This window comes from Haliotis cracherodii, unplaced genomic scaffold (genome assembly GCF_022045235.1).
Source record: "Haliotis cracherodii isolate W230 unplaced genomic scaffold, xgHalCrac1.p SCAF_10, whole genome shotgun sequence".
Taxonomy (NCBI): Eukaryota; Metazoa; Mollusca; class Gastropoda; order Lepetellida; family Haliotidae; genus Haliotis; species Haliotis cracherodii.
Window position 1 is genome coordinate 46,539,502 of NW_027266265.1, and position 26,447 is coordinate 46,565,948.

The following is a 26,447-nucleotide window of genomic DNA, read 5'->3' on the forward strand; positions in this document are numbered from 1 at the left end:
ATACCAATTTTTATTCATCCATATAACTGCTACATAAATTATTAACGCCACAAGATAGTGGATAACAACTGAATAACAATCAATAAGAATTCAAAAAGAATTGTTACTGGTTTACTTGAATTTAGATTATTATTCAAAATATAAATTCAGAAAAGAATAATTTGAAGGGGTGTAAATAAACTTCAAAACATTTTCATCTGAAATATAAATAAGACTTCCTCTCCATGTTTTTAAAAAAACAAATACTTCCAGGTTTCACTATCCACCTAATATTTATGACAATGCAATCAGAACATGGACGGAGTTGATACAAAAGTACAAAAAGAAACAGTTCAATGTAACAAAATAGTAACGTTATACAAACCTAAAACAGATTCTTTTTATCACAGAATGCTTTGGTTAGGTGAAATATAGGGCTGAAGGAAATACCTTGTCATGATTCGGGAGAACTATCAAGGGCATGTCTACGGTTGCAATATTATCATACTACATTATTTAATTACGTTTTATTTTCTACAAGGTATTTCAATTTCTTGTTAAATGTATCCTGTTGTTTGTTATAAAATGTGACATGCAATAAAATGATAATGCATAATTCAATTGGTGTGTTCTTTTCCACACCAATCAAGATATGGTGGATGTTAATCATGGAGGTACTAAACCAGTTTCAGTGGTATTTGTGTTATAGGGTGAGTGTAGTTTTGCAGAGTATGAAATCTTCACTGGCGCTAGGGGATGAATGAAATTTACGAAGACGTTTTAACAATGATTGGGTGCAGTTTGACAAGCTATACAGGCCTACGGGTTTCCATGGTGATAAATTTGTCAATATTCACACATAACAGCATCCTAATGACATCACGCCTGTCAAGTTCAAGTATGAAAATCAACCTGTGACTCAGCAGACACAACTTCTTTAATACTGAGAAAAGCAACGTCTTTGTGTGTACTGAGTCACGTGTTGTTTTTTACACTTGAACTTGACAGGCGTGATGTCATTGTCACCCGTCATCTAAGTAATGCATGTCAAACAACATAACATGAGACTCATGTTCCCATGGAGAGTGAGTGTGTATGGTTTTGCGCTACTTTTAGCAATATTCCAGCAATATCACGGCGGGGGACACCGGAAATGGGCTTCACACATTGTACCCATGTCGGGAATCGAACCCGGGTCGTCGGCGTGACGAGGGAACGCTTTAACCACTAGGCTACCCGACCGCCCCATGGAGAAGTATAGTAACTGACTCACGCGAAGAAGTAAAGGTGTCATTCTCTGCATTTTGACTTTCTAGGATTAGTCCTCTTTTTACCGTATTTTCTTGTGAATAGTGCACATTTTCCCCAAAACATACAGCTGTGTACGGGGTGGAAATAACACATGCATATAACGCAAGCAACGGCACTACCGGGAGGAGAAACTCAATCTCTTAAAATTTTGAAATTTTGTTATTTCCGAGTACACCTATTTTTCTCAAGGGTATATGTGGTAAAAGCTGCAATTAAAATAAAAAGTTATATGAATATATTATTCCTGGTAAAATAATTGTTTCAGATCAAATGTTTTTTAAGTTGTAATATTGGGTGTATGATTTTATTTCACAATACATATTCTGTTTATTGATACATTGTAACTGTAAATATGTCATCAAAGTAAACTGTATCTGTGAGTGAGTGAGTGAGTGAGTTGGTATTAACACCGCTTTTAACATTATTCCAGTTATATCATGGCATATCAGCTTAATATGGGAGGAAAGCCGAAAGTGATGCAGGTCTCAGATGTTTACCACTTCGGTGAAACCCACAAGCACTGTTATGGTGCAGACAAACCTGGAAACATTTCAGGGTGAACCGACATTCAAACCCATGATCACAGGTTTCTAGCATTCCCAAGAGACTCAACTCTGCACATCGAATTGCGGTGTCTTTGATGACTGGGCCACCCATGGCCCCAAACCACTGGTGGTTATGGTCCAAATTCGATTAATAACAGTTGACTGTGGTATATATGATATGTCCCTCGGTCGAATAAACAACATATACGCAATCATTCACATACCAATTTTTATTCATCCATATAACTGCTACATAAATTATTAACGCCACAAGATAGTGGATAACAACTGAATAACAATCAATAAGAATTCAAAAAGAATTGTTACTGGTTTACTTGAATTTAGATTATTTTTCAAAATAAAAATTCAGAAAAGAATAATTTGAAGGAGTGTAAATAAACTTCAAAACATTTTCATCTGAAATATAAATAAGACTTCCTCTCCATGTTTTTAAAAAACAAATACTTCCAGGTTTCACTATCCACCTAATATTTATGACAATGCAACCAGAACATGTACGGAGTTGATACTAAAGTACAAAAAGAAACAGTTCAATGTAACAAAATAGTAACGTTATACAAACCTAAAACAGATTCTTTTTTATCACAGAATGCTTTGGTTAGGTGAAATATAGGGCTGAAGGAAATACCTTGTCATGATTCGGGAGAACTATCAAGGGCATGTCTACTGTTGCAATATTATCATAATTGTTACAAAACCCTATTTCAAATCAAATTTTCAATACTATTACAATATATGTAAAAATAATTGGAATATAGGTGAATGAATGAATGAAATGAATTACCCGGTAATCTGTTCCCAAAACTGATGAACAAAATTTATGATTTAAGGAAATGTATTGTTCAACGGACCTGGTGAATGTTTTTGAAAACATAAAAACACTCCTTTCAGAGAGGGGTTTATATTCTACCTCAAACATATATCCCAGGTGCATCAATTTCCATTGATATGGAAACTAAACTGCGCCATGACAACATGATATTTAGGAACTGCCGATGTCATCCTCTATGTCTCCAGTGCTCATATTTCAATAAACACTACCCCCTTGATCCATTCCCGTGGTTCTCGTGATATCAAATTACCTACCTTTGATTTTTATCAGCAAATTTGATTTGCTACCCTACTCAGTCTAACGGACCAATCAGAATGTGACTTACAAACCAGTCACAATGATGGGTTGGCGCGTTCGTGAGAAGCTCATGTTATTCAGGGACAAATCGAATAGCGACTTGTGCCCGTCTCGTGGCCATTTTTGCGACTGGTATCCGTCTAAGCGCAAACGGGCATAGCTTAAAGAATTATAAACTCGTTACGTTATGATTCACGTATATTTCACCATATATCATATATGTTCCAGATGCCATTGAAAACACATCAGTATTATACAGTATGTTTGGACACATTTAACTGTATCTTGGTTATGTTTTTAAATGCAAGACCTATGTAAAGTTCAAAATTATTACTGAGGGAATCTTTGACCGAAGAGTTGAAGTCATATGCGCATTCTGATTGGTTTGTCGTATTCTTACCCATAACATTCATCGACAGGGGGAAGGGGGACGAGTCTTCTTGCAGGTTACTGAAAGGGGCGAGTGGTGACGAATGGAGTTGAGGGTACAAAAAACATGGTGGCCAGTCCCAATGGTTATGATAGACTTCGCGAAAAACTACGAAATCATGAAAAATCTTTTTGATGTCCTCATGTCTTCAAGTCCATTAAAACTGGCGGTGACTTTGGTTTCTAGGCAATACAAGTTACCTCCCTTATCAATTTCATTTTTCATTATCTTGACATTTGATTGGTTGGTAAAATGTTAATGAGATGTGTACTGACACACACTTTCAGAAGGAGATATATCACACAGTATTGATTCCTTGCTGAATCCTTACAGCCATCGTCAAATACTGCCAGTATTGATACTCAATCAACAACAAAATGTCCCACCAACACATAATACATTCACTGTGAAGCAAAAACATCTGAACAAAGTGATCCAGTTATGATTCTCTAAATATAATGATTCTAATGAAAGTTTATGAAAGTACAAAGCATCATTGCGAGAGAATAAGCAGTCTCGATTATCTGCCAAAACAGATTCAATTTTGAGTAAAAGGCAAAATACTGGTGAAATTATAGTTGTTGTAAATGTTGTTTGAGAAAAGGGAAAATGTCCTGTCCTACTGGTAATACATTTGATATGGTAGGATTCTCGAAATATTATTCTAACAATATGTTTATGAAAGTAAATACAAAAGTTGGCATATATAATCAATATTATATAGACAAACAACCATTCGAAAGTTTACCTTCTTTGAAAACTGGTCACAAGTTTGATACATTTGACAATGTAAAACCATAAACAGTGAGTGTCCCACAAATCAATAAATACAATACTCAGTTTTACAAAGGACATGAAGATAAATATATGTATACATGACCTCCCAGCATGCATTCAAAGCTAAATGAAAGGTATTCAGTTACTAAACATCCTTCAAGCAGTTCTCTATCCATTACTGGCCCCTACTCTGTATCATAATTTTACTTAGGGCCTGACTACCGTATTCGACGTAATAAGCGCCCCGCTCTAATAACCGCCCCCGGCGATATTTGCTAATATATTCGCTATTGAACAATACCAATTAGTACCCCTTCCGATTGATCAATGTACACGACACTTATTTATTCGCGTATAATACGTACTCGTGTGTTATATGCACCCTTAATTATGGGCAATTAAATTCTGGAAAATGTATCTCTCGTACATAAACATTTCACGCTTTCAGCATAAACCACGAAATTTATCTTTTAACTCTGTTTTTTTAACCAAAATAATATTCTAATAAGAGCCCCCTATTTCTAATTGTGAGAGCGCCCTGGGCGCTTATTACGTCGAATACGGTATTAGATATTCGGAGTGTAAACATCTGAAGAGAGTTTCTTTTAATTCCTCCATAACAACATGTCCATCTATCACCAGGACACAAAGCCTGTCTGGCACAAGGTGGGGCCGCATTTGTTTTGTTGAACAATAATACAAAACATATTTTCTACCTTTCTACTTACATATCATTTTAAATACTTAAAAAGACTATGAGTAAACCAAACTTTGAGATTACCAAACTTCAAAGACATAAATAGTCACTTTTCCTTGTGTAAAGAATACAAGAGAAATGACTAGAGTTTTAGACCAGTGATGACATTTCTTCTGCATCTGTTCCCCTTCAGCAACAATAAACATATCAGAACTGTCCAGCCAACGAATCCCTTCAAATATATCCCTATTTTAATCAGAACAACAAAAGACACAGAGCTATGAAAACCCATAAGAGAGCACCCTAACTGTACAGGCTATTTACAGGCATAAATCCCACAACTCAATCAAAGGATCTCGAGCCTACAGAAACAAGGAACCATGCCTGCCTTTCCCTTTGTCTAAAATGAGAAGAGAGGGTCGCCGGACTTGGCCCTGTCTAGGAGTTCCATCTCCTTCTTAATCAGCCAGTTCTCGTACGGCTGCCCCGCCCGATCGTTCCCGAGAGATCGCAGATATAGTCGCAGGGCACCTGCACTCCTCTGCTTCGCGCTGCCACCTCTCTTATCCAGACTTGCGCTCTTTGAAGCATCTTTAGGTGATGGTGAAGCCTTTTTCCTCTCAGCCTCTTTCTGAGCCAGCCAGTTCTCGTAGTTTGTGGCCTTGTCTTCCTCCATCTTCCTCCTGCATAACAGTGAGTGAGTGAGTGAGTGAGTGAGTGAGTGAGAGAATGGGTATTAAAACTTATCTCCGATATACCTATGAACATGTCAAAGGCATTAGCACTGAAGCAGGCAACCCAGTGGCTGATGGAGTGAGCACTAGATCACATGTGTACACCCAATCCTCTTTGGGGAGTATCACCACAAGCATGATCAATGCTGTAAACATGGACGTCAATTCTATATATTGGGAAGAATGTCTTCTCCCTTAAAGTTGTCACAGCATTGTGTTGCAGTGCAGAGCCTCAACACTCTTCACGTCATACGGCAATCGATTTCCTGACAGCGCTATTAGCGTGGGTGGACTAAACAACTGAGACCTGGGCCCCGTTCCTCAAAGTGATCTTAGCGCTAGGATGATCGTAAACCTATGTTAGAGTATGGGACTTACGATCACCTTAGTGCTAGATCGCTTTGTGGAACGGGGCCCTGGGCCCACTTGCACAAAGCAGCTTAGCACTACGACTGTCATAAGTCAATGTTAAAGTAAGGGACTTTTGAGCGCTGAAGCGCTATATCACTTTGTGCAAGTGGACCCTGACCAATTTTTCTTGTTTTCTATATCTTTGGTTAAAATGCCAGGAGTCACTGGACAAAGAGAAAGTTTAAAAAATGTCAGAAGTGTTGAACTGAGGTTAATTGCCATAAAAAGAACTTCAAACATAGTCTTGGACAAAAAGACAAACACAAAGATGATTTTATTTCGCAAAATGTAGGTAGACTGATCCATACAAGAAACAAAAGTGAACTTACCTAAGTAGTGAACAAAGTGGTCATTTGGCTTAAAGATAATTCACTGTTTTGAGTAAAAAATTGTTCAGTATCTATTTTGTTTACCTGATCCCTAATTTAACAAACTTGTACAAAATGTTCCGACCCCTGTCCACCTTGGGGGTCTTCATAGGAGAATAAAGACATTGCAGCAAGATGGATAAGCATTAGTAGAGTCAGTGCACACCTTGGCTTAATCAGTACATATCATACACCTTCAATCTAAACACAGACAAATATACTTTCGTTTTGTGTGTATGTTGTTTAACCCTGCACTCATAATTATTCCAGCTATATGTTGTGGCCTGTAAATAACTGTGCAGACCAGACGAAACCAGTGATTGATATTATCAGCAATGAGCAGCCAGGTAACAATGCTTGTCCACCTGATCCATTAAGTCGCTCCCCCTTGACAAGCACAGGTTGTTATAGGTTGTTAAAGGTTGCTGTAGGTTGTTATAGGTTGCTAGCCAGACAGATGATGACTGAGAAATATTACTTAGAAAATTAATGTAATCTGAGCGCTCACTTCCCTCGCCCTAGAATTTGAAGGCTTTGAATTCATTGGTCAAAAACCATTTCATCCCAACGTGGCAGCATGTATACACAAAGATGGAGGACTGTAGTGTATGCAAGTCTGTCGGGTAATGATGAGGACAAATAACAGGAAGTGCCTCATCAGTCAAGTCCCAGGTGAGTGCTTGTATTTTCGGGTGATAACCGTCAGATTCTTATTCCTACTATGAAGCCATTGTGACCATAACTTAAGTCACATCTCCTTACAAACATAGGAAACTGGTGGTTAATTTTTCCCATTCATCCCTTCCAAAACTTGGCACTAAATGGGAAAGCATATAGAAAATACTTTTGTTGTAGTTATTTCAGTTTGAATTTGTCTTAACCAGTCGGCACAGACATCTGAAAACAGCATTTCATGCTAACGGTAACACGGATACAAGAAGTTAATGTATAAAAACAAGATAAGGATACACATGCAGGAGAACATGTTCATGATTTTACTTCTTATTATTTCTGACAATTTCCGAATATTTTTGAGCCAACGTCACATTTTGGACTTGTTCCGAATGGTTTCACATGCAACATGTAGGAAACCTGAAAATATTTTATATGTTCTTATTTCTTATTTCTGGACCCCCACGCCCCCCCAACCCGCCACCCACCCCCCACACACACCACCTTTTGAAAAACAAATGTAGTATGTTACAGGCAGTAAAATGATCTGAGAAAGGATTTTGATATTTTGGACCCCTCCTTTTAAATATCCGCCTTTGCATTTCCTGGAACATGACCTGTGAAATTATTTTTTCCTGGCTTTAAAAACATCTGGTTTTAATATTAGTTCTGTGAATGTCAGGACTGTCTGTGTTTTATAAAGGTGGCATTGTCTTCCTTGCAATGGTTGCTTTTCAATGTTTTTGGCCTAACCAAAAATAGTTGTAACTGTCCGGTGTAAGCTTGACTGCCTGATGATATTTAATAACTTCTGATAAGAAACAGTCTAGGTTTGTAAAGAAAGGATGACACAAGGTTAGCTCCCATGAAGCAGACATTGTCAGATAGAAAGCTGAGAGCAGTGTTAGTTCGCTCTTGAAGAGTCCTTCCTTTAAACACAGTACTTCATAGCTGATAGTACAAGTCTGGAGTTAGTACACACACAAAGCTTTTCATATTTTACCATCTGCTATTTTCACTGTCCGAATCGGAATGTGCGCTGAAAAAAATTGTGCAGGTTAGTGTGCTGTGTGCTGCATCAGGTGCATTGTGGGAAGCTCAATAGCATGCAGCAGCAGCAACAGCAGCAGCAGCAGCAGCATTGTGCAGTGAATGGCAAGTGAATGGTGGGGTGTGGGGATTACCCTTCTCCGATGTTGCTTTTAATAAATTCATAAGTAGGAACCATTTCCAGACAATAATCTACTAGGGACTGGTCATATATTAGTCTTAGGACTGTATCATATTTTGCTGACCACCGTCCCCCCCAACCCCCCACCTATCCCTATAATAAATGACAAGTCCCTGTAAATGTTGGAATTTATAAAACATTATTTGAAAATATAAAACTGTGTCATTCTTTTCATATTTCCTTTGTATAATGAGGGCAGAGGTGGCCCAGTCGTCTAAGGTGCCACAATTCGCTGTGTCAAGTTGCATCCCCTGGGCACGCCAGAAACCTATGACTGTGTGTTCGAATCCCAGTTCGCCCTGATTATGTTTCTAGGTTTGTCAGCACCATACCCATGCTTGTGGGTTTCACCGAAGTGGTAAACGTCTGAGACCTGCATCACTTCGGACTTTCCTCCCACATTAAGCTGACATGCTGTGTTATAACTGTAATACTGTTAAAAGCGGCGTCAACCCAACTCACTCACTCACTCACTCACCAGGGTTAGAAACTAACAGTTTTTGTCCACTAGTCCTTATAATGATAACATATAGCAAAACCCTTAAAATGGGCCAATTTCTACTAGTCCTTAGGATACCTTTACTATTGGGCTGTTTGGTAAGGACTACAGGACTAGTGCCAATTTCTAATGCTGCTCACTCACTCACTCACTCTAATGACAATTCCCTTGACCCATCACTGCACGGCTTCTCTCAGAAAGTGACCTCTCCATTTTGCTTATGAGTGACATCCCACACATCCCCCTCCTGCACATTGGAGTAATTTCACTGGACGCCCATATTTAGCCTCATGTCATTCAACTCAAAATGAAGCTACAGTAGAGAAAATATCCAGGCTATTTATAATAATATGGAGATATATAATACTGGATAATAGGGAATGCGTGTATTGGTACTGGAACCCTTTTCTGCTCTGTTACCATGGTGAAAAGCACCTCGTTCACAATGAATGCCGCAAGCTGTCAACACTTAACACTTAAGAGTGTGCACAATTAACACCATGAGGCTTGCATCAAACTACCTCTTAATAACATGACGTACACTCTCGACCTATCCTTATTCTAGAACAGAATGTTGACATGACAGCGTGCATTCACTGACATAGCAGAGTCTCCCTAGCATACAGTGCTCTGTCTACAGTTAAACCTTGATGGCATACAGTGCTCTGTCTACAGTTAAACCTTGATGGCATACAGTGCTCTGTCTACAGTTAAACCTTGATGGCATACAGTGCTCTGTCTACAGTTAAACCTTGATGGCATACAGTGCTCTGTCTACAGTTAAACCTTGATGGTCTGAACATGAGCAGTCCACAGATAACTGATGACAGGGTCACAGACTTCTGAAGTTCACCATTTCCTCACCTCTCTTCCTCCTCTTGTCTCTTCATCTCCCTTGCCTTCCTCTTGGCCTCTGAGTGCTTCTTCTCCTTATCCTGTATCTTATTGAGCCACTGGTCAAACGTGGGTGGCTTGTGGCGGCTCAAGTCCAGGTCTCCCCTGTACAACAGACAATGTCATATAGCCCTGGACAACATACACTGTCATATAGCCCTGGACAACATATACTGTCATATAGCCCTGGACAACATACACTGTCATACAGCCCTGGACAACATGTACTGTCATATAGCCCTGGACAACATATACTGTCATATAGCCCTGGACAACATACACTGTCATATAGCCCTGGACAACATATACTGTCATATAGCCCTGGACAACATACACTGTCATACAGCCCTGGACAACATATACTGTCATATAGCCCTGGACAACATACACTGTCATATAGCCCTGGACAACATACACTGTCATATAGCCCTGGACAACATATACTGTCATATAGCCCTGGACAACATACACTCTCATATAGACCTGGACAACATATACTGTCATATAGCCCTGTACAACATACACTGTCATATAGCCCTGGACAACATACACTCTCATATAGCCCTGTACAACATACACTGTCATATAGCCCAGTACAACATACACTGTCATATAGCCCTGTACAACAGACACTGTCATACAGCCCTGTACAACATACACTGTCATACAGCCTTGTGCAACATACACTGTCATACAGCCCTGTACAACATACACTCTCATATAGACCTGTACAACAGACAGTCATACAGCCCTGTACAACATACACTCTCATACAGCCCTGTACAACATACACTGTCATACAGCCCTGTACAACAGACACTGTCATATAGCCCAGTACAACATACACTGTCATATAGCCCTGTACAACATACACTGTCATACAGCCCTGTACAACATACACTGTCATACAGCCCTGTACAACATACACTGTCATATAGACCTGTACAACAGACACTGTCATACAGCCCTGTACAACATACACTGTCATACAGCCCTGTACAACAGACACTGTCATATAGCCCTGTACAACATACACTCTCATATAGCCCTGTACAACAGACACTGTCATACAGCCCTGTACAACATACATCTATCATACAGCCCTGTACAACAGACACTGTCATATAGCCCTGTACAACATACACTGTCATACAGCTCTGTACAACATACACTGGCATGTAGCCCTGTACAACATACATCTATCCTATAGCCCTGTACAACATACACTGTCATATTGCCCTGTACAACATACACTGTCATACAGCCCTGTACAACATACACTGTCATACAGCCCTGTACAACAGACACTGTCATATAGCCCTGTACAACAGACACTGTCATACAGCCCTGTACAACAGACACTGTCATACAGCCCTGTACAACAGACACTGTCATACAGCCCTGTACAACAGACACTGTCATATAGCCCTGTACAACAGACACTGTCATACAGCCCTGTACAACATACATCTATCATACAGCCCTGTACAAAATACATCTATCATATAGCCCTGTACAACATACACTCTCATATAGCCCTGTACAACAGACACTGTCATACAGCCCTGTACAACATACATCTATCATACAGCCCTGTACAACAGACACTGTCATTTAGCCCTGTACAACATACACTGTCATACAGCTCTGTACAACATACACTGGCATGTAGCCCTGTACAACATACACTGTCATACAGCCCTGTACAACAGACACTGTCATACAGCCCTGTACAACATACATCTATCATACAGCCCTGTACAACATACATCTATCCTATAGCCCTGTACAACATACACTGTCATATTGCCCTGTACAACATACACTCTCATATAGCCCTGTACAACAGACACTGTCATACAGCCCTGTACAACATACACTGTCATATAGCCCTGTACAACATACATCTATCATACAGCCCTGTACAACATACATCTATCCTATAGCCCTGTACAACATACACTGTCATATTGCCCTGTACAACATACACTCTCATATAGCCCTGTACAACAGACACTGTCATACAGCCCTGTACAACAGACACTGTCATATAGCCCTGTACAACATACATCTATCATACAGCCCTGTACAACATACATCTATCCTATAGCCCTGTACAACATACACTGTCATATTGCCCTGTACAACATACACTCTCATATAGCCCTGTACAACAGACACTGTCATACAGCCCTGTACAACATACACTGTCATATAGCCCTGTACAACAGACACTATCATACCGCCCTGTACAACAGACACCGTCATATAGCCCTGTACAACATACACTGTCATACAGCCCTGTACAACAGACACTGTCATACAGCCCTGTACAACATACACTCTCATATAGCCCTGTACAACAGACACTGTCATACAGCCCTGTACAACATACATCTATCATACAGCCCTGTACAACATACACTGTCATATTGCCCTGTACAACATACACTGTCATACAGCTCTGTACAACATACACTGTCATGTAGCCCTGTACAACATACACTGTCATACAGCCCTGTACAACAGACACTGTCATACAGCCCTGTACAACATACATCTATCATACAGCCCTGTACAACATACATCTATCCTATAGCCCTGTACAACATACACTGTCATATTGCCCTGTACAACATACACTCTCATATAGCCCTGTACAACAGACACTGTCATACAGCCCTGTACAACATACACTGTCATATAGCCCTGGACAACAGGCACTGTCATACAGCCCTGTACAACAGACACTGTCATATAGCCCTGTACAACATACACTGTCATACAGCCCTGTACAACAGACACTGTCATACAGCCCTGTACAACATACACTGTCACTGCTAGGGCTGGGACGAATCCAAATTTACTACCCGGGTACCCACCCCCTATTACCCGACCCTACCCGGATACCTACTGTTGGTGCCCTGGACAACAGGCACTGTCATACAGCCCTGTACAACAGACACTGTCATTTAGCCCTGTACAACATACACTGTCATACAGCCCTGTACAACAGACACTGTCATACAACCCTGTACAACAGACACTGTCATATAGCCCTGTACAACAGACACTGTCATACAGCCCTGTACAACAGACACTGTCATACAGCCCTGTACAACAGACACTGTCATACAGCCCTGTACAACAGACACTGTCATATAGCCCTGTACAACAGACACTGTCATACAGCCCTGTACAACATACATCTATCATACAGCCCTGTACAACATACATCTATCATACAGCCCTGTACAACATACACTCTCATATAGCCCTCTACAACATACACTGTCATATAGCCCTGTACAACAGACACTGTCATACAGCCCTGTACAACATACACTGTCATATAGCCCTGTACAACATACATCTCTCATACAGCCCTGTACAACATACACTCTCATACAGCCCTGTACAACATACACTGTCATATAGCCCTGTACAACAGACACTGTCATACAGCCCTGTACAACATACACTGTCACTGCTAGGGCTGGGACGAATCCAAATTTACTACCCGGGTACCCACCCCCTATTACCCGACCCTACCCGGATACCTACTGTTGGTCTCAAGAGGTACAAAATGTCTGATTGGGAATGTATTTCCACAGCACACGCAAAACGTATTTAGATACTTGTATTAAACAATCTGGTCATGCAAACAGTGAAGTTGACTTAAGTTATATATTTTTTCAACCATACGAAAAGTCAGAAGGAATGGGTGCATAGTCAGAAAGAAATGCGAACATTAGTGACTTGTAGTGTAAGCATAGAGTTCTAGATAATTTTTGTCATTAAGCAATATATCATGTGACTAACCACGGGTCCGGGTAGTCCTGTGGGTACCCGGGTCCTACTGAGTACCCACCTGACCCGGGTACCCGAGTTACCCGTCCCATCCCTAGACCGAGCATTTGATAAAATCCCAGATCAAACACATAAAGATTACAAATGGTTAGTTTTAAAAACAGCAGTTCGCATTTACTGTATTTGAAAACAGAGGAGTTATAATTATTATTTTAGGAATTCAAAGTTAGTATGTGACAACATGAAGGTAGGGTTAGAAACAATAAGTAACAAATACAAGATAACAATTATGTGTGACATGCAGTATAAAAAAAATAATAAGCATCAATATCCATTAAACCTAATTTGGAATTTGTACCATCTTTTAACATCTTTTGGTATGACAGGATTGAACCCCGGACCTTCCGCTCTCCAGACTCTACCACTACACCACGGAGGCAGTCGAAGAAGAAAGAAGCGATGCATAGTGTGAAATAGGATAAGTTTAAAAATTTAATTTACAAACATTTATTGTCACTATACCTTCACGATATCCTTTCATCAGCTCCCTTATTTTTTGTCGGTAATATATCGAGTAAAACTTGAGTGGTTAGCAACAAGCATGCCCCAGCCTTGATTCTTTAGTTATGGTGGCCCATAAGGGACATGGAGTCTTGTTTTTCAATATTTTGATATTTCACTTACTGTTATCGTAACCTTTTGCAAATTAACACGATTTGTCATACACATGTGATAAATCATGTGTAAAGAAGATATTGAATCGCTTAAAAGTGAAGCGAAAATGTCAAAAACTAAAATGAAAATGTCAAAAACAAGAGCGAAAAGGTCAAAAACTAAAATGAAAATACAAAAAACTATTTCCACCGTGGTGATAATATTTCCTCCGTGATGAAAACTATTTTCACCGCGGTGGAAATAGTTTTCTGTATTTTCATTTTCGTTTTTGCCATTTTCGTTTTTGTTTTTGCCATTTTCGTTTTTGTTTTTGCCATTTTCATTTTAGTTTTTGACCTTTTCGGTTTTGTTTGTGCCATTTCTTCTCCATGTTAGTTTTTGACATTTTTGCTTCACATTTCAGCGATTCAATAGCTACTTGAAAGTACATTTTCCATGTTTTCGGTTGTTTCTATACATGATTTATCACATATTTGTATGACTAATTGTGTTAATTTGCAAAAGGTTACGATAAAAGTGAAATATCAAAATACTCCATGTCCCTAATGGGCCACCGTACTAATGGGCCACCGTACTAATGGGCCACCGTATTTACTCAAAACATACCTGACATACTGTTCTTATCTTTCACCTTGGGTTTATTTAGCGACACATAAATAACAACTGATGAAGATGGTATACAGACAGAAGTGTATCTCACAAACACTCATGAAAATTGTTGGGGTTGGCTAACAAATGCATCAATACATACATCTATACCATTATTTAACAAGCTTTGGATGCTCCAAGAAATGTTTGCTCACGCAGGGATAATTTCAGGAAACAGGGTCGTTAGTGAAACTGTAAAATACATTTATCTTGAATGTGTCTACTGTAAGAAATAACGTCCAACGTTACAAATTTGATTTGAATTATATTTGGCCTCTTTCTCAAGCAAAGGCAGCTCAGTGATTTATATCCAACATCAAATAAAATGTAATGACACTTTATCGTCAAATAAAGTAGACCAGTCAAGACAAACGTGTTGTGCTTCAGTATCAAAGTAAACAAACGTGAAAGTTAGTTAACAAAGAATAAGAGGATGATAGCCTTGGTTTGATATACTTTATACATACCTTCTATTTTTACTGTCGAGGAAATAAGGCAACAAGTTGATTATTGATTTACAAATACATGATGCACATACACTAATCATGCTAATGGAGACACAAGGATCAATTATATCCTTATAGCCATAGGATCTACTCCATTACATATGGGACCTGTGAAGATCCGGGCTAGAATAGTGAGTGAGTTGGGGTAAACGCCGCTTTTAACAGTATTCCAGTTATATCACGGCGTGTCAGCTTAATGGGGCAGGAAAGTGATGCAGGTCTCAGACATTTATCACTTCGGTGAAACCCACGAGCATGGGTATGGTGCTGACAAACCTAGAAACATAATCGGGGCGAACCGGGATTCGAACCCATAATCATAGATTTCTGGCGTGTCCATGGGATGCAACTGCACAGCGAATCGCGGCGCCTTAGACCATTGGGCCACCTGTGCCCCCCGGGGTAGAATAGGTCTTCAGCAACCCATGCTTGCTGAAAAAAGCGTCTTTGCTTGTCGTAAGAGGCAACTAACAGGATCAGGTGGTCAGGCTCGCTGACTTGGTTGATGCACACCATCTTATCCCAATGGTCTAGATCGATGCTCATGATGTCAATCACTGGACTGGCTGGTCCAGACTCAATTATTTACAGACTGCCGTTATATAGCTGGAATATTGCTGAGTGCGGCGTTAAACAACAAACAAACAAACAAACAAACAATATAACACTTGGAGCTTGCTCACGTTACTTAACCTGCTGAGATGACAAGTCACGAAGTTGATGTTGCTAAAAACAAAATACAGTCCCAGGATCCATTTCACAAAGTGATCGAACGCTACGACTACCTTAACTACTATATTTTAACACCGACTTATGACCGTCTTAGCGCTATGATCTCTTTGTGAAACAGGACCCAGTGCTGCAAGTACGCGGCAACTAGAATTCCCAGTGCTGAATAGTAAAACAAGGAACACTTACATGTAGAAGGCATATGCCTTTTGAAGCTTCTGTGTCCGTGCAGCATCTACAGATTGAATGGCGGGTAACTTCTTTCCTAAAAGAAATGTTGCCAAACTCAATTCCATGTTATTCTTCTACATATATCATTCTAAAAGACAAATATTTACATATTTAATGATATTAACTCATACATGATGTGATCTTCGATGCTCATTGGAGGTGTATGTACACTATATCCCTCCATCAACACAGTGGACACAGGAACAGTGTCTACAAGACTGTGAAGCATTGACGATGACCCGATGTGAGTTGCATGGCATCCCGGGCATGGGCGGATACAGATGGGGGCTGCGGGGGGGTGCACCCCCCCCTTTTTATTTCGAAAAAAAATCTTTATTTCTGTATAAATTACCACCAAAGACAATAAATAGATCTTAATTGTGCACCCCCCCTTTTCAAAAAAGCTGTTTCCGCCCATGCCGGGTCCTAATAGGTCTCCTGTTAGTGTCCCATGCTTGTTGGGTGACCTGAGTGGTGGCATGTCATCGTAACCTGACAGCATAGATCACTGCTCATGCTATCAACCACTAAATGCCTTGCCGACACTGTTATTTACAGGCTGTGATATAAACCACTAGTTGCCTTGCCAACAGTGTTATTTATATGATATAAACCACTGTTGCCTTGCCAACACTGTTGTTTATGTGATATAAACCACTAGTTGCCATGCCAACACTGTTATACACAGGCTGTGATATAAGCCACTAGTTGCATTGCCAACACTGTTATATACAGGCTGTGATATAAACCACAGAGCAAAAGAAAGTATGCACTTGACAATTGGATTTAACAAAAATATTACAAACATCGTGAAAACGTTACTTGGCTGAAAACAGTTGCCAAAGCACTGATAGCCATATCAAATAGATCACCATCGAACAACCATTTCTTGTATGTTTCATTTTTAGCCACCATCAAACAAGGGTGCATAGTTTCTTTTGCCAGGCAGTTTAGCTGGACTGCTTACTGCATCAAACAACATTCACTCACTCCTAACCAAGGTGAGTGAGTGAGTTGGGTTTAACGCCGCTTTTAACAGTATTCCAGTCATATCACAGCGTGTCAGCCTAATGTGGGAGGAAAGCCCGAAGTGATGCAGGTCTCAGACGTTTACCACTTCGGTGAAACCCACGAGCACAGGTATGGTGCTGACAAACCTAGAAACATAATCGGGGCAAACCGGGATTCGAACCCACAATCATAGGTTTCTGGCGTGCCTAAGGGATGCAACTCTGCACAGCGAGTCACGGCGCCTTAGACGACTGGGCCACCCTGGCCCCCCCCCTAACCAAGGTGATCAAGCTGCATCCTACCATGGAAGCTAACCTGCCCGCATTGTAGGCCAGTTTGTTGGTTTGTTGATTAATGCCACAATCAGCAATATTCCAACTATATAATGTCAGCCTATGAATAATCAAGTCAGGACCAGACAATCCAGTGACTGATATTATGAGCACCATCCCACACCGTTAGGGTACAATGACACACAACCAACCAAGTTACTAGGCCTGACCACCTAATCCATTAAGCTCCCCATACGAATACCTAATCTACCCTGTCATCCATGTCTCACACTTTTACATTATGTCTCATTTTTTTAACAAACAAGTCAAATCATAGATAGTTTTTATAAGGAAGTGAATATATGGATGTCAACTTCTTTAGTATGAGGAACACAACATTTCGGAGTATATGCTTACTCCTTCATCAGGTGATTCCTTCATCAGGTGAATGATGAAGGAGTAAGCATATACATGTACTCCGAAACGTTGTGTTCCTCATAATAAAGAAGTTGACATCCAAATATATTCACTTCCTTATGTGCATCACTTCTAAATACCTTTCAAAGACCTGATATTTTTTTATATTTGTATACTTATCCTGCATTACTCCTTATGTATATTACTGCTTGTTCTTGACAGAGAAAAGCTGTATGAAGATCTCGCTTGAAGAAGTAGTTTCTACTAGCTGTGAGGCCAACCCTATCACACAGCTCCCATGTGACCAGGGGAAGTGACATCACGGATCACCACATTACTCTGAAGTCCGGAACATCAGAAGGCATCGTGGGGAGGCAGCTCTGCGATTGGTGGATCCCTTTAGATGCAGTAATGCAGGATAAGTATACTAATATGAAAAATATCTAGGATTTTACTACATTTTTACTTATCCTGCATTACTCCTTAATTCATCTTTATCCGATGGAATCAGTGGAGGGCATACCTTCAGATGTGGGCTTTCATTTCAGAAGGCTTTTATTCAGAGCTGTATGAGTGGAGCATTAACCTTCTATTCCAGGGCATTTAAGCCACGGAGGTCGAGAGGCCAGCTCTGGACTGGGGGCAAGATCAGTGGTGTCTAGTAGTCGTGACCTGCCTGGCCACTACTAACGGACCAAAACTGTGCATGCCTTGCATGTCCTTCAAAGCGGCATCTCACAGGTAGTGACTGGTGAAGACTGTGTCTGATCATCAGAAGCATCCCTCAATAGTATGCAACAGTTACTGTGTAGCGCCATGGTGGAGGCAGCCGCCCGGATCTCATACGGGTTGTTGAAGCTTGGTGGGTCCAATCCAGAGGCTTCTTAGGCCTGGAGAATGATGGCTCACAGCCAGAGGGTGATCGTGTTGCGGATGACTTCTGCTCGTGATACCAGTACGAAGAGGCGTTGTTGTTGTTGTCTGTTCCTTGGACTGACAGATGTAACCACGCAACACCCTCACTGGGCACAGGAGGAGCTCTTGTTCGTCTTCTGCACCCACAAACAATGATTGGGGTGATGAGGAACGACCCATCGGACTGTCCTGGAAGCTGATTCTTCGCAATAAAGTCTCAGCACAGTCCGAGGTGAATGGCGTGACGTCTAGGGCGTGTGTTCACTGACACGGGCACCTGTAGCCAATGTTAGGAGGAAGACTGTCCTTTTCGTCAGATGGTAGAACGACACCGTTTCGGGGGACTCGAAAGGCGCGTCTCTCAGCAAGGCCTGTAGTTCTGGAAATTTAGGCATGCACTGATCTTCCAGATCCACTAGGAAGGAGTTGAGTGCCACAAGGAAGGTCATTATGGGACTACCCTTGAGCCGATGCTTGTGGCGAAGATAGAGCAGGAACGTGCCAGGAATTGAGGCGATGCAGTGGTGAGGTCCTGATGTTTGCCCCTGCAAAACTCTCGAAGGACAGCCACATGTCATCATATAGGCTTCTAAGGGATGGAAGATGTGCCATCGTGATGGCCTTCGCTGCTCTGGCTGAGTATTCCTAAGCGTTTAACGCTCTCTGCAGATGGACGAGATTTGAAAACATAACCAGTCTGGTCCCGGATGTGGCTGCCTGATGTGGGGATGGTTCAACAGGTTTGGCCAGTCTGGGAGTAGTAGCAGGTCGGCATCTCTGAGGTCGACGAACTAGGCTCTCGCCAGCTACCAGGGCAAGACCAAAGTCTTTTGGATGATCCTGGGAAGGAGTACAGGCAGGGGAAAAGAGTATGCCCAGGGCACGCTGAAGGCGGTGGGATAGAGGTAAGGTCCAATCTAATGGCCAGGGGTAGGCGCGACTGCCTCAAGTTTGTCCGCCAACCAGTCTGCCACCTGGTCTAGTCCAAAGTGAGATTCGCAACCAGTGGGAGTATCATCGTAGCATGGGATGAAGTCACCCTCCGAGGAATCAGAGCGATACCTGCTAGAGCGTCGATACACAGGAGAGCGACGAGCGACTGTCACTCAGACAGGAGGAGGTACTGGGCGAGAGTCCAAAGAGTAATGGGAGGTAGTTGATAGATCCACAACGGGTGGTAGAGAGGAACAGAGACACTGGAGGCGGCGTGGGCTTCTGTATAGGAGATATCTGGTGGATAGGTGCTGTCTGTATAGGCGCTTAAAGAGACACAGGCACTGTAGGGGGGTCTGTTTGAGGCCATGGCTGAGGGCGTCGGCGTCTGTTGCATGGCCTGCAAGTACTGAATGTACCGGAGGAGAGAGGCGTCCCTCATGGGCGGCTGGGTTTGTAGGCGGGGGTGTGGTGGAAGCTGTAGCCCAAGGGCATCTGTCCGGTGGACTGGCTAGACGCCATCTGGTAGGTGAGCTCCATGCCAGGCGTCGTGGTGGTTGCCACCGCCTCGTTGACAGACGTAGTAGTCATCAGCAGGGTGCTCTGGGTAGAGACGGAGACCCTGTGGGATGACATCATGGCCATAGTGGAGGCCGGGGAGTCCCTGTCCAAGGTAGCTGATGAAGCAGACCCTAGGTGATGTCTCAGAAGGTGATGTGTCAGACATCTTACGCCAGAGTTTCCAAACCTTCTGTAACCTAGGTTTTTTGGACACACAAATGTATTGCCTGAAATCTGTGGGGGAAAGCATTAAGAAGACTGGAGGCAAGGGGAGGTACAAATTAAGCACAAGGGATGGGGATCCAACGCCGACATACTGCGCTGCCACTTGGAACAGGATGGCATGTTATCTGCAATGAAGCAGTGTAAAATCACAATGGCTCCCCGCCCGATTTTGTATGCTATAGTTTGTTTTCCCAACTACCTGGGTTTATGAAAACAAAATTACGAAAAACATAAGACAACATACAAAGACAATCAATACACTTGCAAGGGTACGACAATGAGGAGATACCAGGTGAGAAGAATATAGCACATGAACCATGTTCATCAACCGCGTGGCCACTTCATATTCAAGATGGCTACTTGAAACAACAAGACACCTGAGACTTACCATTGTGTTCTAGAAAAAAAATGTTATGCACAAGTTAAAAGATATAGAATGTACAAGATACAAACCGTATGCACAACACAAGCATAAGAAACATTAACACAAGAAGCAAAACACATAAGGGTTTCAACAAGTTTTATGCCACAGATAAAAAAACAGGTCTTCACTTAGCAAGTGACAAGAGTAATGTGGTGATCCGTGATGTCACTTCCCCTGGTCACATGGGAGCTGTGTGATAGGGTGGGCCTCTCAGCTAGTAGAAACAACTTCTTCAAGCAACTTCTCTGTCAAGAACAAGCAGTAATATGCATTAAGAAGTAATGCAGGATATGTAAAAAATCAGTGGAAACACTGCTCGCAGACACATCTGCAGAACTGAAACACTTCTCCCGAATGCAACCCATCCGTGCAACCCATGTGGCCTGCCCCCAGGCCTTTTTTTGTCTCCTTAGCCGTGCAGAACACACGTGGGAAATTGCTTGTTAACCCCGAAAACAACTTCAACTCTGCCAGTCAAGAAATCAGTGGCTTGATCAACACACACAGTCAAGCTACTTCAATTTCTGATAGGACTACAAGTAACCATGATAATTAACATCTATTTCAAATAATACCTGCATGTTCTGCTGGCTGAGCTTCGTCGTAGTCGCTGATGCGTATCTGGGGCCTGTCCCCTGTGTCATCCAAGTGGAACTGATTCCGCCTGACTACACCTGGGTGGGGGCGCTTGATTGGGGAGTTGAGAGCTGTCCCCTCAAACTCCTCGGGAGGGGCGATGTTTGTCAGGTAGAGCTGGCACTGGCCTCCCTGTCATATGGACATATGGGCATACTTTCAAACCATTAAATCATATCTCAAGTCCTAAAAATATTAGCATCTCAAAACTTCCCAATGACAAACTAAATTTGTGAATAAATTTGAGTTCGCCCCGATTACGTTTCTTGGTTTGTCAGCACCATACCGGTGCTCGTGGGTTTCACCGAAGTGGTAAACACCTGAGACCTGCAGCACTGCGGGCTTTCCTCCCATATAAGGTTGACACACCGCGATATAACGGGAATACTGTTAAAAGCGGCGTTAAACCCAGCTCACTCACTCACTCATAAAAAGAACAGTGTTTCATTGGGGGAAAAATTCTGTCACCAACACATGAAAAAAATAATGCAAAAATAAAAAAATAAAAACATATTGTAAATTTGACATTAAATTGTATATTAATATACTTATCCTATTCTCATACTCTGCAATTCTTCCTTCTTCTTTCAATCCGTATGTGGATTATTTAATTGAAATAAAGAAGGGAAAAATTGCAATGTGTTGTGTCACGATAAGAAATAATTTACAGTGGAACCGCTTATCTGAATACCTTGTGTCTACATATTGGAGTATCTACGGTAACTGATCTCGGCATACAAACTGACCTCCACCCAGACTGGGAACTTGGAGTCATAATACTGGTGTGGCTTGAGAGGGACCTGTCTCGACGGACGCAGTTTCTTGGCTCGTTGCTGCCATCGGAACAAGAACAAATGACGTTCACAGCTCTTGTGTCCAAATTTGTCGGCAATTGTCAAAGCATTGTTGCCATCATCATCCTCAGCATCAATATCGGCTCCTGGGGACGAGAATATAGTAGCTGTCAGCATTGTATGACATAATACCAAAATAGCATCACAGCACTGTAGTTCACCAGGTGCATTCCATGTGTGCCGTGTGTTGTGAAGTCTTTAGCCATCATGTAAAGAAAGTAGTATAACTGTTAGGCCATAATAAATTAATTATTTGACTCATATAAATTGTGATGAAAATGTTATCACTAATTTATTGTGGCATAATTGTTTCAAAAATGATTTCCATATTTACTATGTTATTTCATGGTCCTCACATTTCTGATTCTCTTCATAAATTGATTATAAAACAAAAAGTGTTATGACTTTGTCCTATAGATTTCTTAAATGGACTGAAAATTTATATCAATTTTCTTGACTTCAAAGTTATTACAATAACAGCAATCACGTCTATATTTCATAAATAAATGCTATTTCTTCTTCTTTGTAGCATCAATTTATTCAAAATAGAAATTCCTTTGTTATGTGAAGAATATCACATCTTTTACATTTGAAAAAAATATAGTGAGTGAGTGAGTGAGTTGGGTTTAACGCCGCTTTTAACAGTATTACAGTTATATCGCGGCGTGTCAGCTTTGAAAAAAATGTAGCTATTGTCCTTTCTTTAACCAAAATGTTTCCAAATCCAGATGAGCTAAGAAGTACTGTAATGGTTTAATAAGTTTTCATGTTGTAGAGGCTGACCTTTTTCCAAGAGGAGGTCAACAATATGACCATGACCTTGAGCTGCTGCCACATGAAGAGCCGTTCTGCCGAGGGGAGATGTGGCATTTACATTTGCACCTGAAAATCAAAAACAAACACACTAAAAAAATTAATTGAAGTTTTTAAGTTTAGACAACACTAAAAATAAGGTGACTCAAAGACAATGACAACATCAGATCTAAGTCATTTTCCAGAGGCAAGGGAGCTAAGTGACTATAAACATGGAATTTCCTCCCTTGCCTAACTAGGTGGGAATTTTGTATATGCATAGTCCAATCAAAATTGCTGTGTAAACAGCCAGGCAGATTTCGGTCAATTGCTGGATTTGCAAACCATGTGTACCATCAAATAGGCATCGACAGATATTTTCCAAAACTTTTCATGTTCTTAATCAAGGTGCTCAAGTAATTTGATGCCATTTCCAAGATAAAACATACTTCATGACAATATAGATCTTGATTATCAATCAGATCGTCTTGACTGGGCATCGCCATTTTGTTTGAGGGAATTGCAAGTAATATGACAGGTCGACCTTGATTGGGCAATAGGACGGACATATTAGGGAGCTAACTCAAAATAGCCACTTGTGGCAGTTCGATTGAACCATGAAATTCCACCCTTATTCAGGATGGGTGGAAACTGGAGTATTAAAGTCAGGTAACTCCCTTGCCTCAGGAAGATGGATCTTAGTGCTGTAAGAGTAGAGATAGTAGTCAACAATATGATCTGATCTTAATGAGACTCAATTAATTGTTGGTACACTGTCCCTTATCCTTCTATGTGAAAAAGTCCTTAACTTTATCATTGTCCAAATGTTTTGAAACTTAGTAATACCTAAATATTTTTTTATATTTCTGTACTTATCCTGCATTACTCCTTGATGTATTTACTGCTGAATTTTTACAGAAAGATGAAGCTGTGTGAGGTCCAGCTGAAGAAGAAGTTGTCCCAACCAGTTGTGTGGGTAATCCCATCACACAGTGCCCACATGACCTTGGAAGTGATGATGACACATATCTTCACATTACTGCTTGATCGTAACATCTGAAGACATCGCGGGGAGGCAGCTCTGCGACAGCTGGCCCCTTAGATGCAGTAAAAAATATTAAGATTTTACTAAATATTTTATCTTATCCTGAATTACTCCTTAATGCATCTGAATTGGATGGTACGGAAGTGAGCATACCTTCACATGTGATCCTCAGAATACCCTCATCAAATGTTCAGGCAACCATCACTGCATCCTTTGGCAATGATCGGAAACCAGGAGATCATTCCTGCCATAGGGAGAACGAGAGTATGAGGAAGTCCAGGCAAAGAACAGTAGTGAGTGAGTGAGTATGGTTTTACGCCGCTTTTAGCAATATTCCAGCAATATCACGGCGGGGGACACCAGAAATGGGCTTCACACATTGTACCCATGTCGGGAATCGAACCCGGGTCTTCGGCATGACGAGCGAACGCTTTAACCACTGGGCTACCCGACCGCCCCCAAAGAACAGTAGTAGAAAATAGCTTACGCTAGAGTCTAAAACTGACTTATCAAGCAAATGCTTGCAGCATGTAAGCCTTCTTATCTGGGGTGCAAGCACCAGAGCGTCAGAAAGGCCAGTTCAGGCATCGGCAAAAAACAAACAAACCTCCAGAAACACCCTTTCCATGATGGATCTGATAGAGCAAATGCTGTGGAGAGCCATTGCAGATGCGAACGCCCGGATCTCGTGAGGGTTGTTTGCAGTACGAGGATCCAGACCAGCGGCCTAATAAGCTAAACATCAAAAAGATTGTGTTACAACTAACTTCCGTCTTGGAATTTATGATTGGATCCTCAGAATAAACTCGACATTCTTTTGCGATGATCAGAAACCAGGAGACCATTCCCTTCAGGAGTATGAGGAATGTAAGTCCAGGTAAGCAGTAGAAAATGGCATACACTTAAGTCTAAGACTGACTTACCGAGCTAATGATTGTAGCATAGAGACCTCCCTCTTTGGTGTGCGAACACTGCCCGAGTTGGAAAATGCTGGCTATGGACAACTAGAGAAGTTCAATGGCATCTGGGATTGGTGACCTGCTTGGCAATGACCAGAGGGCCAAGACTGTGTACGCCTCTGACACCTTCCAAGGCCATGTCCCTCAGGTGGCAGGCAAAGACCGTGTCAGATCTCCAGAAGCATCCTTCCATGATGGATCTCATTGAGCAACTGCTGTGGAGAGCTATCGTAGAAACGACCCCTCAGATCCCGTGAGGGTTGTAGGCCCTGGCAGGATCAAGGCCAGCAGCCTCATAAGCCTGGAGGATGACTGCTTGTGACCATAAGGATAATGTGTTAAGACTGACTCCTGTCCTGGATGTCCTTGAGACGAGGATACAAAGGCGTATCTGGGCACCACGTTGAGTCTTTCATCTGCGGATGAAAACCTACAGTGCATGAACTGCGCACAGGAGTTCCACCTCATCTTCAACACCCATAATCGAGGAGAGTGGTGGGATGGTGACGTACATGTCAGGATGTTCTGGGTATTAATTCTTTGCAAAGGAGTCCCAGTACAGCCCAAGGTGAATGGTTCCCTGCACCCTGTGTTCAAATCGCACCTAGGTGATGTGCAGCATGCTAACCCTTGCCACCATAGCCAGAGCCAAGAGGAAAAAACGTTTACTTGGTGAGGTTAAAGAAGAAGCTGAGTGGATAGGCTCAAATGGAGGACCATGCAGAAACCTAAGAACCATGTCCAGATCCCATGCAGGAGATCTGAAAGAGCGCAGCAAAGCTTGCAGTTTGGTATCATGGTCATGTTACAATCCTCCAGAACTGCCAACAACGAGTTAATGGTCAGCAAGTAGGTAGTGATGGTGCTGCCCTTGAGTTGTCATTAGCTGCACAGGAACAGAAGGAATTCAGCTAAGAATTGAGAAGACACTGAAGCAGGATCCTGATGTTTCTCCTTGCAAAAGAAATCAAGGAATCCCACTTGTTGTCCCCTGGTTGCGCAGACACCAAACCACTGGGCGTTCTGGGGACAATTCTGCTAGTAGAATATCGCCAGAATGAGCACTTCCAGTTCCAAGTTGTTTATATGCCCTGTGCGCTGATCAT

General features: G+C 41.6%; 1 protein-coding gene across 1 annotated transcript in view; it reads right to left on the reverse strand.

The window, feature by feature from the left end:
• Window positions 1–2,278: 2,278 nt before the first annotated feature.
• The window catches only part of LOC139454454 (ankyrin repeat, SAM and basic leucine zipper domain-containing protein 1-like), a 30,628-nt gene continuing 6,459 nt past the window's right edge, over window positions 2,279–26,447 (reverse strand). Inside the window, exons 4-11 of the mRNA XM_071236165.1 lie at window positions 23,329–23,427; window positions 22,438–22,631; window positions 21,631–21,823; window positions 16,256–16,331; window positions 15,299–15,310; window positions 9,669–9,803; window positions 8,078–8,113; window positions 2,279–5,572 (exon numbers count right to left, since the gene is read on the reverse strand). Coding sequence (XP_071092266.1) covers window positions 5,290–5,572; window positions 8,078–8,113; window positions 9,669–9,803; window positions 15,299–15,310; window positions 16,256–16,331; window positions 21,631–21,823; window positions 22,438–22,631; window positions 23,329–23,427 — 1,028 coding nt within the window. The 3' untranslated portion in view covers window positions 2,279–5,289. The remainder of the gene's footprint in view (window positions 5,573–8,077; window positions 8,114–9,668; window positions 9,804–15,298; window positions 15,311–16,255; window positions 16,332–21,630; window positions 21,824–22,437; window positions 22,632–23,328; window positions 23,428–26,447) is intronic.